Source organism: Melanaphis sacchari, unplaced genomic scaffold, assembly GCF_002803265.2.
Source record: "Melanaphis sacchari strain LSU unplaced genomic scaffold, SCAv2.0 Contig2_pilon_pilon, whole genome shotgun sequence".
In the NCBI taxonomy this organism is placed as follows: domain Eukaryota; kingdom Metazoa; phylum Arthropoda; class Insecta; order Hemiptera; family Aphididae; genus Melanaphis; species Melanaphis sacchari.
Window position 1 is genome coordinate 185,623 of NW_020271173.1, and position 15,288 is coordinate 200,910.

Here is a 15,288-nt window from a genome sequence, read left to right on the forward strand (position 1 = left end):
TAAGGTAAATATAAACCACAAAAAATAATTTGGATTAGAAAAATTATATGAACATTTTGACAATACCAAACTAATCATAAATTATTATTTAATTCAAGTAGAAAGAAGTAATAAAATATTAAAACAAAATATATAAAAATATTTATGGTTAATTAATTTATTTCTATATTGTTTAATATATGTATACAATTAATCAATTTAAATTGTGTTATGTTTCATGTAACAGCTATTGAGCTAGACAATTTATTATTTTTTTTTTTTTTTTTTTTTTAAACGATTGTGAATTACACAAATTAGAGATTATCATCTAGTCATGGCAATGCAAAACGTATTAAATCAACTTCTACGTCAACAGAATTTTGTTTATGAAATTTATAAGACGCTGGTAGATCAAATCTTAACTCTGCAATAACTTTAGAATGAACACCCAATTGCCTTGCCAAGGATAAAACACGTTTTCTTGTGCTTGTTTTGTGGAGTGAATAAACAGCTTTAGTAGCAAGACTTAAAGCCATTTTTAAGAATAATAGATCAGCTCCTTTTTCTCTCGTCCCAAAAGGTGGATTCATTATGACAGTATCAAATGCTTTAAGTTGAATATTTTCATCAATTTTTTTTACATCACATAAAACAAAATCACATTGGCCTGAAACATCACGATCAGCAGCATTTTCTACACTCAACGAAAGAGCAGATGGGTCTATATCAAAACCTATAAAACAAATAAAACAGACAGAAATGAATAATTATAATTATTTCAAAACCATAATATAGACTGTATAATATATATGACCTGTACAATAATGAGCACCTAACAAAGCGGCACCAATAGTCAATACTCCTGAACCACATCCTAAATCAGCTACACATTTATCAGTAATGTCGCCATACACAAATTGGGCTGTATGTAGAACACAAGCGGCAATATGAGATGATGTAGTGTATTGTTCTAGTTCAATTTTTGGGTTTTCAAATGTTTCAATATCTTCAAGAGCATGCTGTAAATGCTTCAACTTCATAGTTCCCGCCGCCATGATTGAAAATTATTTTTCAATGCGAGGTAAAACAGGTAATATAGAATTACCAAAAGCTGAATCTGTACTGATGAAGAATCCTGTAGACTGTAAGGCTTGGGCACGTTGAAAGTGACTATCAGATGTTCCCTAAAAACATTACGTTAATATCAAAATTAAATAAGTATTTTAAACATAAAGATAAAAGATTTTTATTATTTTAAGAGCCAATGACATAAAATACTATGAGCCATCAATATTAGGATTATTAAATAATAAATACTATTAAAAGAGAAATTTGAGACAGTTAAAATGCTGAAATCGGGAATAGCAATGATAAGTTTTATATTCCTCATTTTGTAAAAGTTGATTTTCTCACCAAAAATCAAGGGAATTGTAAATAATTTCGCATGACATTATTTTAAACTACTACCATTTTAACCATCAACTTAGAATGTTATCAATTTGAGATATTATATGATTATTACTAATTACATAATTTAAAAATATTTAACATGGATAAGTTCTTCATGGTTAGTTAATTACAATTTGTTAGCAATATTAAATTCAATATTCATAATTTGTTTGGTAGATATCTAGCTTATATTCTTAAGAATTTGTGTGAAATCATAACATTTATAATTAACTAGAATCATTTAATAAAATAATTAAGTACAAAAAATTATCATTTGTAATAATATTTGTTATTAATAAAATAATTTATCACGCAGTATACTATAATATAATATTGTTAGATAAATAAATAATGACTGAAAACTAAGTATGATTAATTGTTTCTTAGTCTTTAAAATATATAAATCTGAAAATTTAATTAGTGTTATTATATCATATACTTTTAGTACCTTAATACAAAAATTAAGTTAATTTTAAACAAATACTTAAACATCTATTAATAATTTACACAGTATAAGTAACATTTATTTATATTATATGACTGTTAAACTATTTGAACTGAAACTACACTGTCATACTGGAGTTGTAGGATGAGAGACTGTTGGAGGAGTTGGAACAGCACCGGTTTTTAATAATATCTGTTTTTTCAGTTCCAAGTCTTCCAGAATCTTTCGATTTTGAATACCTAAAAGAACATAAGAATATTACATGAATTATTGTTGAATAATTTTAAAATATATGAAAACAGTTATGTAAATACCTCTTGCGCTTTGGGCTGGAAAAGACATTACCATATACAACTAGTTTATTTAATTTACATTAAAAACCAACGAGTAAATAAATAAACAATTTAATGGAATTTAACAAGTTAAAAGAAGACGTGATTTAGTATTGACTGTCAAAGTGTAGACTGTAGAGTGTAGACTAATGATAACTAAGCCTTCTTAAGGTAAGCATAGATAAGTGAATAATGGTGAGTGGTGAGTCTGGTAATTACTGATTGCCGAAACCGAATGCCGAATGGTTGAAATTTGAGAATATCTATTGAGTTTCAGTATCGATTACGATTCATAAATTAAGATAATTGTAAGTTGTAAGATATCTTATAATTCATAATATCAATATACTTAACTTGGTACGTGGTTATAAACTTGTTAATCGTAACTTATAGTTAACGATGATATCATTTATCATGGTTATTCAAATGATAAATATTATCACCTCCAACTTGAGAACTCTCGTGCACGACTACGATAATATACCTTACACCATGTGTAAACGATAAAATAAAAATGTGTGTAATGTACGACTGTTAACTGCACGAGATCTTAAATGGTGCTATCAAGACAATGTTATTACTTATTTTTAAAAATCAAATTTAACCTAAAAAATCGATTTTAAATTTTATAGCACCCGATCATTCGCCCGATAAATCATTATTATTTATTATTATTTATAAATTTACGTAATAATCATAATATGCGTTACAGGTTTCAAAATTTTTCTTAACGTTGCCACTAATTGTCAAACAGTGTTATGAGTTTTTGAAACATTCTTAACACTTATTTTTGTTTTTGTATGACAGTCAATTTTTCTTTCTGACAAAATTTTAACTTTAATTTTAAAATGAGTACTACTTTAGTAGATGAAGAATTGGACAGAAGTAGCATAGCAATTAATGAAAACAAGGATGATTCATTTCAGAAAATTTCTCGTATGAATTTATAACTGCCATTTAATTAAATACTTTTGAAAAATAATATAAAATTTTTATACTCATACTTAGGTCCTGTAAAGACAGTATTATATGAAGGACTTCAAGAAAAAGATGTAGGTATTACAGAATTTACAACATCTAATCCTGGAATATCTGGTATATTAAAACACAGGTGATTTAAAAACTACAATTTTTTTTTCTTTTTTTTTTTTTTGTTCGGTGGCAATAAAACATTAATCGTTTTAGGTTGTCTGATTTTCAAGTGAATGAAATTGCATTGGATGGGACTGTAATACGTCTTACAAGTCGCACTGTTCCAGAAAAAGAAGCTGAAGATCCTAATTTAGAAAGTAATTCCTTAAAATATTAATGTATATTTACTCTTGAAGTATTAATTTATTGATTGTGTTTTAGATGTTGTTGATGATACTGGCTTATGTGACAAATATTCAAAGGATATTGATGAATTGATTGAGTTGCAGAGTACCAAACGTATTCTAATAGATGTAATGCTTATAATAAAAGTAATGGTAAATATTATATTTTTAAATTTATTTATTTATCATTTTAAGGTAGATGGATTAACTAAAGAAAAGCGCAAATCAATACACAATTTATTAAAATTCAAGTATGGTTCTAAAATTAGCACTAATACTGAAAAGGATGATCAGAACAAACAGATTATTGTCATTAGATTATCTACACTTGTTAAAAATGGTTAGTTAAAGTATAAGATTATATGATTATTTTATTGTATTTTGAAAGATATGAACAAATTAAAAATATTTAAGTACTTATAAAATCAAATTACTTTGATTAATTTTAATATTATAGTATTATTACTTATTACTTTATACCTACATTTATTTTCAGATAGACAAACATGGCCTAAATCTAGACCTGAATATCTCCATTTTGCTTTACATAAATGCAACATGGACACAACAAATGTAGTGAATATTCTTTCAAAACAATTAAGGTAATATGAGAATCTTATTTTTTTTATAAATATGTGTTATTTGATTTAATATTATGGTCATATATAAATTGTGTAATTCAATCTAATAAAAGTTTATGAATAGCTACACAGGGGGAACTAATTTTTACACAAAAACAGTACTATTTTATGGCATTATCATACGATCCTATTATTTCTATAATCCTTATAATAATATTTTAAAGGCAAGCATAAAAGTAAAATTGTTATCTTTTACGGAGTGACGTGTATACATTGCAGCAATGTTTGTAGAAAATGTTCAATTTTTATTATTTCGATTTTATTGGACTTGCTAAGAATTGATTAATTAGGAATGTAGAATTATGAAATGTTTATGCATGTGTAATATATATATAATATGTTTAGATACTGTCCAAATTACTTAAAAGTCATTCATAAATATTTTGTGTTGGTTTAATAATTTGTTATGTTCCTATTGATAGAAACAATTGTGTCTATTGATCTGTATTATTGTTTCACAATGATGCTAAATTACCAATTTTGATATTATCTTTTTTATAACAAATACCCCTTATTGTTTATTTTGTAGTGCTTTATTAAGAGGGTATTAGCTCATAGAAAATTTATTTTCTCTATCTCACTCGCCTCCACAAAACAGCAAATTTTTAATCAGTAGAATAAACTTTGTGTTGTTAGGTTTAATACTAGAGTGAAAAAACTTGTCATCAAACTTAAAATTAAAAAAATTATCTTTATTCTTACATTGGGCTTTTACAATACTTCAATTTTTATGGGATTTATGGAGTTATTTTAAAATACTCATGATATTATACTTTAAAATTGAAATATCGCAAAAAAAGAAAATATAACACCAAAGTAAATGTTTTTAACTTTAAGTTTTATAATAGATCAATTTACTTTTGTTTTAAGACTAACAAAATACAGTTGATTTTCTGTTCGTAAAATTGCTTTGTTGGGCTAACATCTTCTAAATGTGCACCCCCTTGTATTTTCCTTACAGCTATCACTATAAAAATTTAAGGACTCGTATAAATTGAAATCACAAATTTGAATTAAGAAAACAACACATTTATAAGTTATCTTTATCTAAAAATCTTAAAATTGCCTATTATACCAAATGTATGTGTTCAGCAGAATTAATTTTGTATTATTAGTTTTAATATTATAGTAAAAACAATATCTTGGATAATTTTTAAGCTTAATGATTTTTGAATTTTAAAGTGAATATGAGAATTTTAAAATTCTAATATCAATTTATCTCTATTGTATGCTTTAGATAATAGTCTTTCTTTTAAATTTTATGAGCTAATTCAGTATAATGTTGAAACTAACACAAATCAATTCTCCAAAACGCAATATTGTAGTGTTATACATTTGTATTATGTAGATTTAATGACTTCTAAATCAGCGGTTCTCAAACTGGTACGTGTACCACTAGTGGTACACGAAAGACTACATGGTGGTAAGTGGAAGGCCGCATGGTGGTAGGATTTTTAATCATCAGTGGTACGCGACTGATTGATAATATATTTAAGTGGTACGTTTTAAGTTTAAGAAACGCTGTTCTAAATTATATCTATTAGAGCTCAGATGACAACTTATGGCTAAGTTAAAATTGTACATTAGTTCAACAATAATTGAAATATTATTATTTTGCTATCAAAATATTATTTTTAATATTCTAATATATAAATAAATATTTATCAAAACTTGTACTTGTTATAGAGTGAAAGTTAATACAATTAAACATGCTGGCACAAAAGATAAACGTGGAAATACAACTCAAATGTTATCAGTTCGAAAATTAAATGCTAATAATGTAGCAAAATTTTATGCCAGAAATATATGGACTGGTAACTATGTATATAAAGATTATACCCTTAAATTAGGTTCCCTAAAAGGAAATAGATTTCGTATTGTTCTAAGGTAATTTTATTCATCTATTTTAAAATTAATTTTATTCTTAAAAATAATAAATATTTCTAAATAATACTTTAGAAACTTTTAACTAATTATTATTTGTTATACATATATACTTTGTTAAACTATTAATGGTATATAAATTAATGTATATACATAATTTTATTTATATATTTGTTTGTTATTTTAGAAATATTAAAGGAAATGATGAAGAAGTATCTAATGCTATTGAAATGTTAAAATTGCATGGGTTCATTAATTATTATGGTTTACAAAGATTTGGTAGCTCAGTTGTGTCCCCTACATATGTTGTTGGGAAGTCATTGGCTTGTGGTAACTGTGAAGAGGTATAAATATCATGTATATCATTAACATTGTCTACTATATCAAAAATACTGGATATAGTTGTGTATATTTAATGCATTTTATTTTCATGTGAAGGCTATTGAGCATATTTTAAAACCTAGACCTCTGGAAAGTGCTTTTGAAAATGACACTGATCGTGCTAGATCAGTTTGGTGGAATACTAGAGATCCAAAATTGGCTTTAAAACAATTATCCAAAAAAAATTTTACAGTCGAAGCAAAAATAATACGATCATTGGCTTTTAATGGTCCTAAGGCTTATGTTAACGCTTTCCAAATTGTAAGAAAATTAATAATTATTGTGTTCATCAATATTTTTCAATTTAAAATATAATATATAATATATTCAGTTTATAAATTTGTAGATCCCAAGAAACTTGGTATTATTGTATCTTCATTCTTACCAAAGTTTAATATGGAATAAGATTGTATCACAACGTATTCAAAAGTTTGGTTTGAAGCCAATTGTGGGGGACTTGGTGTTCAAGGATAATGAGTCAAAAGAAGTACTTGATGAAGTTATTGATGGGGAAGAAATCAAAGAAGAAGACGAAGAAGAAGAAGAAACTGATGTAAATAATGTAAAATTTCCAGAAGTTGAAACAATATCAGAAGACAATTTATCTAAGTATACTATTTTCGATGTTGTGTATCCATTACCAGGTTGTGATGTAAGTTATCCAAAAAATGAAATAGGAAAATGGTATATTGATCTTTTAGCAGAAGATGGCTTAACTTCTGAAAAACTTTCAAAGAAAAACAAGTAAGTTTTTTATTCTTTATGTCATCATTACTATCTAATCAATATGTTTACTTTTTAGACTGTTTTCACTGAAAGGCACTTATAGATCTATTGTATCTAAAGCCGAAGATTTAATCTGGGCTACCATTAATCATAATGACTTAAATGATGATTTGTTATTGTCTGATATTGAAGTAATGGAAAATAAACAACCATTTATTTCTGTACCAGGTGATTAATAAAATAATATAAATAATAATTAAATTGTATGATATGACTTTAATAAAAAAAAATTATATTCTTTTACCATAGACGGTTCTTTCAAATCATTATCAATTGAATTCTCCTTGCGCCCCTCCAATTATGCTACCATGGTTGTAAGACAAATAACTAAACAGGACACTTCGTCTCATACACAAGCGTCATTGTGCAAAATTTCAAACAATAATAAACGTGACATAATATCTACAGAAGAAGAGGATAACGATAGCAAAAGAATAAAAATTGATTTACCCACAGAAGACTAAATTAAGACACAATATTTTGTTATATTTACTAATTAATACAATAATATCTAAAAAGTTGATTATTGCCATCGTGTTTTGGTTTATCTGTGACATGTCTTGGCATGTCTTTCCACGTTGATTTTTTTTCCAAAACCTCGGCCACAAGTATTGCAATGGTACATCCATTCACCAGAATGTGATGACATGTGAGCACGCAAGTTACCAGGGGTTGGGTAAGACTTGTCGCATGTATTACATTTATGTGGTTTTACCTGAAACCATATTGTCTCACTTTGGTATATTATATTTTTAAGTATAATTGATTATTATGTATTTGTGGATTCTATGACTGCTCAAAATATCTCTAAAAATAAATTTAATCAAAATATAGAAGAAATACAAAATAATAAATTATAACATAGGTATTTATTATAATTTAATATTATAAATCTCATCGGAATAATATGTTAATTATTAACTCAGCAAATTATGTCAAGATTATTACATTATTTTGTTAATAATTATCATGGATCAAACCTTCAATTTTTAATACTTTAATTTGAAAATTGATATAATATATAATTCTTATGTAATAACTATTAACACATTTAACCTGTTTTACTTTTATTACAATATTTTTTTAAATTTATTAATTTAGCCATTAACTAAGGTATCAATGCCCTACAGTTAAATATTTTTAAATCATTATTTATTTAAATTTTATCATTAATAAAGTTTAATTTTTTGTTATTGATTGTGGTATGACATATGATTCATTAAATTTTATCTAGAGATTTCAAAAATAGGTAAGTCACTGCCCTTACCATTATTGATGGTTCTATTTTCGATACCAAATGTACAATAAATACGGTGATAATTCTTACATCACTGATTTTAATATAGAATTGGAACCAGAGGCAGATCCAGACATTTTCCACAGAGGGGGGTGGGCGCATAGACAGCAAAAAAAAAGATTATCAAATTAAAAAAGCTATTAAAAAAGCTTGGCTCAATATATCTTATTTTTTATTTAATTTGAAGGAGCGTGTCCCCCGTTCACTCCATTGAATCCGCCCCTGATTGGAATTTCGAATTTTCTACGATATGTTTGAGTTAAATTAAACGCAATTTTTTTAACTTTATTGAAGGATTACTGTTTTTATCTCGTTTAAATACGAAATAATAAAGACTAGGCAAAAACTGAGAATAGTATCGACGATTCTGAGTTAATAAAGTTCAACTGTATATTGTACTTGTATAATTAACAAGTACAGTGTTTCTTATACATACACAAGTTTAAAAAACTAAACTAGAGAAATGTGAAAGTTTCTTGGTTGGTTTGTTTTGAGATTGTTGATCAACTCAATTTTGTTGCCTTCATTTCGGTGTTATTGGTGACGCGTTATTTTATTTATCCAAACCCGATGATATTAATCGATAATAATGTATCTACCAGTTCTACCCATTCGAATTTTTAGTATGTATAATGTGTCTATATTACTTCAAATTATATTTATTTTTATTTGTACCTATAGGCTATAAGGTTGGGTACTTTTTTCCAATTTGTAATCCGAAACATTTTTCACTCGAAATATTGTTCCGGTGAGATATTTTTGTTTGGTGACATGTACACCATTATTACGCAAGGTTTACACCAAGTCGACAAAACAGCATCGTTCTATCTACTGAAAAATAGGAGACGAAAACGAAATACAAACATTTCTTGGGCGTAAAAATATTCGTGTTTTTGCCTTTTCGAGTCCGTTCAATAGTGGTAAACACCAAAAAGTTTTTGTTTTCGGCAGTATTTCATGTAGGTATATTTGTCCTAAGTATCTACTGGTATAACCGAGTATTTTGACACATCATCCTACTACCTAATTGTATATTTTACGAGTATGTGTACTCTGTTTAATGCATTATAATATATGTAATATTTCATCTCGTATATATTTAATTTTGTATTTCTGGAGTAAATGAAAAGTTTGTTTTTTCAGCTTACTGTAAACCTAAAATTGCAACAATGTACAGCGCCAGTATCAATAATATGCATTGTACGTGTTATCGTGGATATAACTACAAATTAATGTATCGTCATATCATATATCATAACATTCATAACTCATAAGTTTGGACAATTTTTATTTTTTATCCATCATAAAATATTTGATTATAGCTTTATTTTAATTATTGCGATGTAAAATTTTAGGTGGAAATACTTCTCGTAGTATTTACCACTTATACCTACATACTATGAAAAAAAAATTTCAACAGTTAACTTTGTATACATGTACTGGGTAATTTTTTTTTTTACCAAACAACACTCTTTATTTTAAAATTTATTTACGTTTTTGAAAATATTTTTTATGTAACTTCCTGCAGTTTAAATTAAACAATAATTTTTCAGTCTTTCACTTTTGTGAATGATGACGTACATTTTTAATTTTACGAGTATTCAGATTTCATATTTTTTGAAATATTTTGATACATAAAAATCGAAATTCGTATGAGTAGTTTATGAGTTGTAACTTATAAATATTTTAAGTTTAGAATAGCAGAGTGGTACTGTAGTAGTAGATTAGCATTTCTCAAGGAACCCAGTATCACTTCACTTCACTCATGTATAGGTTCTTAAATACTTGTAACTAGAGCGCGGATTTTTATGCAATCGCATTTTATTTTTATATTCACCTTATTGAAATTTTGTCAGTTATCTTTAAAAATCATAATAATTTGAATCTAATAGTGAAATTTTTTTTACATAATCCTACATATTTGTTGCATATTTTCACGATTTTAGCTGCATATTATGTCGATACATTTTAGTTAATATAAAACCGTGCTTGACTTATATAACTATTAGGTATATAAACTACTTGTCTAAATTTCGGTTTTTATGAATCAAAAATCAAAGTACTCCAAAAATATTTTGCTTAAGAATATGAAATTTAATATCTATGTTATTGTTTAAAAAAGTAAAAATTATAACGAAAAAAATATAATTTCTTTAAAAAATAAACTTTTTTAGACTGAAAATTATGTAAAAAAATAACAGATTTATTAAATAATGAGTGTTGTTTGATAAAAGAATCGCCTTGTTGTATATTAAAATTGTCTGAAGTTACCCCTTTGTTATGAATTCAGAAGTACATTCAGCAGTGTGATTCTTTTGGTACCTACCTAATTAGGTGAATTTAGAAATGTAAATGGTATTTTCGGACAATATTCAGAATGTTTTAAGAAAACGTTTTTTATAAATACTGATAACATATTTTCTTTTCAATTTATCAAGCCCAATTCAGGGAATTATTTGAATTCATATAAAGACCTCAAGAAAAAAAAACTAAGCATTTTTTAATGTGTTATAGGTAGGTACCTAATATAAATAAAATATTATGTGTCCGAAGTTAAACCACAGTCCGAACTCATGCCATATTATATTATATGTGATATGACGATACCTACTCAAAGTTCTAAATTTTGCGAAGTATATTTTGACTTAAGTGACCATCCATTTACTTTGGAATGTGTCATTCTGTGGTAGTACAGGTTCGAACTGGCTGTAAACGTTTTTCCGCAAATTGGACATGCGTGTGGCCGCTCGCCACTATGTATGCGTTTATGTGTGTTCAACGCGCTGGACGTGGAAAACGCTTTGTTGCACTGGGTGCAAGCGTGAGGACGTTCTCCTGTGAACAGACGTGTGCGACAAATCATTTAAATTTTCGATTTATTCGAACAGCTAATAATTATGAATTATTCACAGGCTAATAATAATGTAATTGTTATTGTAAGGATGAGGTTGTTTATTGTCACAGTCGTCGTTTTTGTACTAAATGGCAATTCGCAGTTGCCCAGAAATGCTTTCAAGTTTTCATTGTAAGTACCAATAATCAATATAATATGTGCCTTGGTATCTGACGGTTGATAATATATTATTTGGATCTCGTTTTACAGATTAAGAAATCAGTCACTCGCGCGGCAGAGTTGACCGTTACAACACGAACAGTTTGGTAAATAATAGGTGTGGGTATTATTATTACAATAAAAAATATTATAATTTATATTAAATCAAACAGTTTATTGCTTTACAGATTGTACCTAAGTGAAAAATATAATTTATAAATAATAATCCGGAAATCCAATAACGGTTCCCATCAAAAAAGTATAATTTTAGTTTTATAACTTACAGAGAATCTTAATAAAATAAATAAAATTATTATTAACCATTATAGTTTTATTTCGTATAAGTATTAACCAATAAATAGGTATATTTTAAGATTTGTGTCTCAGAACTCATCAAAAATGTTTATAGCTATTAATGTTAAACAACGTTTAATAATTTTCCGTAAAATACAAGGATAAAATTTAAGTGAGATCTTGTTTATAAGTTCGATATTATGTTTGTAATTAGTAAATCTAATATTTATTTTTTTATGTTATAAAAAAAAAAAAATCATACATATTTTATCATCATCTCACCTGTATGGGTTCTTACGTGCCTTTTTAAAAGCGACGGTCGGTCAAAACCCTTTGCGCAAACCTCGCAAAACAATTTGTACGGTTTTTTTGACTTGACATGACGCGACGTCTGAGCACTCCTTATCGACAAATCCAATGGTTTTAAATCGGCAGAATCATCTTAAAAAAACTCGCGATATTAAGTTAATGTTATTTAATTTTCACTTACGCGGGTAATTTAAATAGGTATATTTAATATTTATTATAGTTATACACCTACCTATAAATCTTGATCTATTATTACTTTTAAAATTATCACACATTTTTTTTTAAAGAGTCAATATGATATCATACGTGTAAATACTGTCGAAACCTTCTCGTGATCCACCGTACCTACTTTCACGAAGTATACACACATACACAAGAGTCAATAAATCACTTAGATACATACCTATCGTAAACACTTCACACGCCAATGAAAAGCTCTTTATAGAATTATGTATAATAACTTATAACTAATGGTTCTGGTCGGTGCTTAACTCTATTTTTTCCAATTTCAATAAACTATTAACTGTGTTAAACAATGAAATAGCTGGTATAATATGGGTCGTTCACAAAATCTATTCTATATATATGAGTACTTCATAAAAAAATTGGCTTGGCAATAATGCGTAAATATATTCAATACATAGTGATAATTTTAATTTAGAAATTTATAAAAGCTAATATTAATATAATAATATGAAAAAATTACAAAATTCATGTCAAACATAATTTTCTTTAACTTTTAAAAACATCTGAAAATTAGGTAATTACAAGACAACTCTTAAGAATAACAAGACATTGTCATATTTTATACTCAACTATCTTTATTTCATTTAGAAATAATTTTGTTATATACGAATATCTGAGCTATTACAAAACTTAACTCTATAATTTTATGTTAATTCAGGTTCTTATTAGATTACAACCGCAATCTCATTATTTCAAGTGACTATGTGTTGACAGAAAATTTATCGTTCCCATACCCGATGTTATTTTTAGGTATAAATAGCTTTAAAGTGCTCGCTTACTCTATATGATTGTTTTAGTTTTTAAACTTGTTAGACAGACAACGGAGATTAGAAGTTATGTGAATCACAAGTGTAATAATGTTTTCATTATTTTAATATGAAAATTGTTTTCGTTTTCATTTTAAATACGCTTAATACAAAATAATTACACGGAATGCTGTGTATAATATATGACATTATAATGATAAAAAAATGTATGATACTATCGCAATATTAACACTGGATGATCTATTAAACGCAACATTTATTATTTCAAAAACTATTAAAGTTTTTGGAAATATTTTTTTACATGATTCTAAGTCGTTAAATCAAAATTTCTCTAAAATATAGATTTTTTACTATATTTTAGCGTTATCTTATTTTTATGACTAAAATACTAAATACGCGTATGTAATGTATTTCTAATTCTTTATTTTCAAGCAGAATATTTTTCAGAGTCTTTCAATATTTTATACAAATCAAATTTTTGAAGAGAGATTTATGAAATACGTATCTATTTAAAATATCGAGTGCGAAGTTATATTTAATGCACAAGTAGATATATCTCACAAAATGTTTGTTCATTACTGCGCTCTGCTAAATTTTAAATAACTTTAGCTGAATACTCGTCCTATCTTCCTAAATTTAATTTTTATAAGCCAATACAACTACTATTGTGCTCAAAATATCAAACGAAATTGTATGTTGCCAATTATTGTCATTTAATAATGGAGAAAATGAAAAAAAAAAAATGATAACGTTGAAAAAATAGTAAAAAATATAATTTGTTTTTCTGTAATAACTTAAAATTACATAAATGAAATATTTAGTTAGCGTTTAAAATATTTACAAAAACGTTAGTTTTTCCGAAATAACAAGCGTCTCACTGCGTTAAAAATTGACCACCCCGTACACAATATCGTAACAATCGAGCTTGCGAGGCATGGTTAGGTTAAGTCATGAGTCCATCAGTATCCGTGTCTGACGCTCCATTTGAAATTTCCGTTTTTATCCGTCTTCACAAAACTGTAAACGGGTTTTCGGTCACCGAAACGTTCGTCGTCACTGCGATCGGTCGCGTCCAAACTCTCGGCCGGCGGCGGCGGTCCGTCGTCCTGGAGCTGTCGCTTGATCCTGAACGAAGTGTGCACTACGTGGTCGGCAACCGTGCCTTGCGACAGCGGCCCGTCAAACTGGCCCGTGAACGGCATTTGGAACGCGTCCACATACTGGTGATGGTGATGGTGGTTGTTGTGGTGCTGCAGCTGGTGCAAATGGTTGTTGTTGTTGTTGTTGTTGTTAAACCGGAACGCGTTTGGTTCGGCAAACGAAGGCGGTGGCCGGAGCGGCTGCTGTTGTGCAGTCTTCGGCGTGCCCCAAAACACGTTTTTGTTGGACGGCGCCGGCCGTATGACGGCGTCAAGTGGCGTGAACTTGGTGTTGGCCGCAACGGAGGCGTCGAAACCTCCCCCGCCGCCTGCACCCCCGCCGAAGAACAGAGACCCGCCACTCGGGCTCGGATACTGTTTGGTGTTCCGCACCGAACTCGCGGACTCCTGGCCGAAATCTTGCGTGGTGTACTTCGTTCCGGTTACGTATTGCGACACCGCCGCCGAGCGCCGGCTTTCAGCTGCTGCAGAGCTTTCAGCAGCCACCAGCGGCGCGAACCGCCGTCACCGCCATCAACCGGTGAGTCGCACGTTTTAAACGCACAGGCGCCGCAGCCGCCGCGCTCGTACGTTGACCGCACCGTCGTCGCCGTGCCGGTGCACACGTCGCCGTTCACACCCAGCGTAGGCATCGGCGGCGGCGGCGGCGGCGGTTTTCCTCGGCCAGGCAATCCGCCGCCGCCGCCGCCGACGCTGCTCCGGCCGGTTCTACCATTCGCGGTGCGAACGCGTCGTCTCCAACAATCAGGTGCATACGGCGTTCGCCAACCCGCCGCTGGAACGGTCCTCCATTACCGCGCCCACGCTGCAGGCCAGCGACCCCGCGGCCAATACCATCAACAGCAGCAGAACGGCGGCCGCTGGGAACAGGTTTCGACGCTAGCGAATCTCGCCCCGTTCGTCAGCGCGGAACAGCCGTCCGGCGCCGGTGGCCAGCAGCCATTGTTCCA

General features: G+C 29.4%; 5 protein-coding genes across 5 annotated transcripts in view; 1 reads left to right on the plus strand and 4 right to left on the minus strand.

Annotated features, from left to right (window-relative positions):
* Positions 1–249: 249 nt before the first annotated feature.
* Positions 250–2,540, minus strand: LOC112596103 (methyltransferase-like protein 5). Its single transcript, XM_025341600.1, has 4 exons — positions 2,188–2,540; positions 2,006–2,112; positions 794–1,163; positions 250–712 (listed from the first exon to the last, which is right to left on the minus strand). Exons 3-4 carry the CDS (start codon positions 1,032–1,034, stop codon positions 312–314), a joined length of 642 nt encoding a protein of 213 aa, XP_025197385.1. The 5' UTR covers positions 1,035–1,163; positions 2,006–2,112; positions 2,188–2,540; the 3' UTR covers positions 250–311.
* On the minus strand, positions 1,044–2,215 carry LOC112595866 (SOSS complex subunit C homolog). Its single transcript, XM_025341254.1, has 3 exons — positions 2,188–2,215; positions 2,006–2,112; positions 1,044–1,163 (listed from the first exon to the last, which is right to left on the minus strand). Exons 1-3 carry the CDS (start codon positions 2,213–2,215, stop codon positions 1,044–1,046), a joined length of 255 nt encoding a protein of 84 aa, XP_025197039.1.
* Positions 2,541–2,878: 338 nt separating the features above from the next.
* Positions 2,879–7,743, plus strand: LOC112596099 (pseudouridylate synthase 7 homolog). The gene is made up of 12 exons (XM_025341594.1): positions 2,879–3,141; positions 3,214–3,316; positions 3,391–3,494; positions 3,559–3,650; positions 3,717–3,861; positions 4,018–4,123; positions 5,849–6,049; positions 6,234–6,390; positions 6,485–6,688; positions 6,774–7,171; positions 7,230–7,381; positions 7,463–7,743. Exons 1-12 carry the CDS (start codon positions 3,054–3,056, stop codon positions 7,675–7,677), a joined length of 1,965 nt encoding a protein of 654 aa, XP_025197379.1. The 5' UTR covers positions 2,879–3,053; the 3' UTR covers positions 7,678–7,743.
* LOC112596105 (zinc finger protein 436-like) lies at positions 7,741–12,440 on the minus strand. Its single transcript, XM_025341602.1, has 4 exons — positions 12,398–12,440; positions 12,139–12,297; positions 11,176–11,345; positions 7,741–7,928 (listed from the first exon to the last, which is right to left on the minus strand). Exons 1-4 carry the CDS (start codon positions 12,438–12,440, stop codon positions 7,758–7,760), a joined length of 543 nt encoding a protein of 180 aa, XP_025197387.1. The 3' UTR covers positions 7,741–7,757.
* A 1,510-nt stretch (positions 12,441–13,950) lies between these two features.
* LOC112595867 overlaps positions 13,951–15,288 on the minus strand; it is a 5,216-nt gene continuing 3,878 nt past the window's right edge. Inside the window, exon 4 of the mRNA XM_025341255.1 lies at positions 13,951–14,749. Within this exon, the coding sequence (XP_025197040.1) occupies positions 14,138–14,749 (612 nt within the window). The 3' untranslated portion in view covers positions 13,951–14,137. The remainder of the gene's footprint in view (positions 14,750–15,288) is intronic.

Coding starts and splice junctions, on each gene's coding strand:
- LOC112596099 (XM_025341594.1), top strand. CDS start 3,054: ATGAGTACTACTTTAGTAGATGAAGAATTGGACAGAAGTAGCATAGCA. Junction 6,391..6,484: donor CTTGTGGTAACTGTGAAGAG/GTATAAATATCA, acceptor TTTCATGTGAAG/GCTATTGAGCATATTTTAAA. Junction 6,689..6,773: donor ATGTTAACGCTTTCCAAATT/GTAAGAAAATTA, acceptor ATAAATTTGTAG/ATCCCAAGAAACTTGGTATT.
- LOC112596103 (XM_025341600.1), bottom strand. CDS start 1,034: ATGGCGGCGGGAACTATGAAGTTGAAGCATTTACAGCATGCTCTTGAA. Junction 713..793: donor AGGTGCTCATTATTGTACAG/GTCATATATATT, acceptor TTTGTTTTATAG/GTTTTGATATAGACCCATCT.
- LOC112596105 (XM_025341602.1), bottom strand. CDS start 12,440: ATGTGTGATAATTTTAAAAGTAATAATAGATCAAGATTTATAG. Junction 11,346..12,138: donor GCACGTAAGAACCCATACAG/GTGAGATGATGA, acceptor GTCTGTTCACAG/GAGAACGTCCTCACGCTTGC. Junction 7,929..11,175: donor ACAGAATGACACATTCCAAA/GTAAATGGATGG, acceptor ATATGGTTTCAG/GTAAAACCACATAAATGTAA.
- LOC112595866 (XM_025341254.1), bottom strand. CDS start 2,215: ATGTCTTTTCCAGCCCAAAGCGCAAGAG. Junction 2,113..2,187: donor TCCAGCCCAAAGCGCAAGAG/GTATTTACATAA, acceptor ATGTTCTTTTAG/GTATTCAAAATCGAAAGATT. Junction 1,164..2,005: donor TCTCTCATCCTACAACTCCA/GTATGACAGTGT, acceptor TAATGTTTTTAG/GGAACATCTGATAGTCACTT.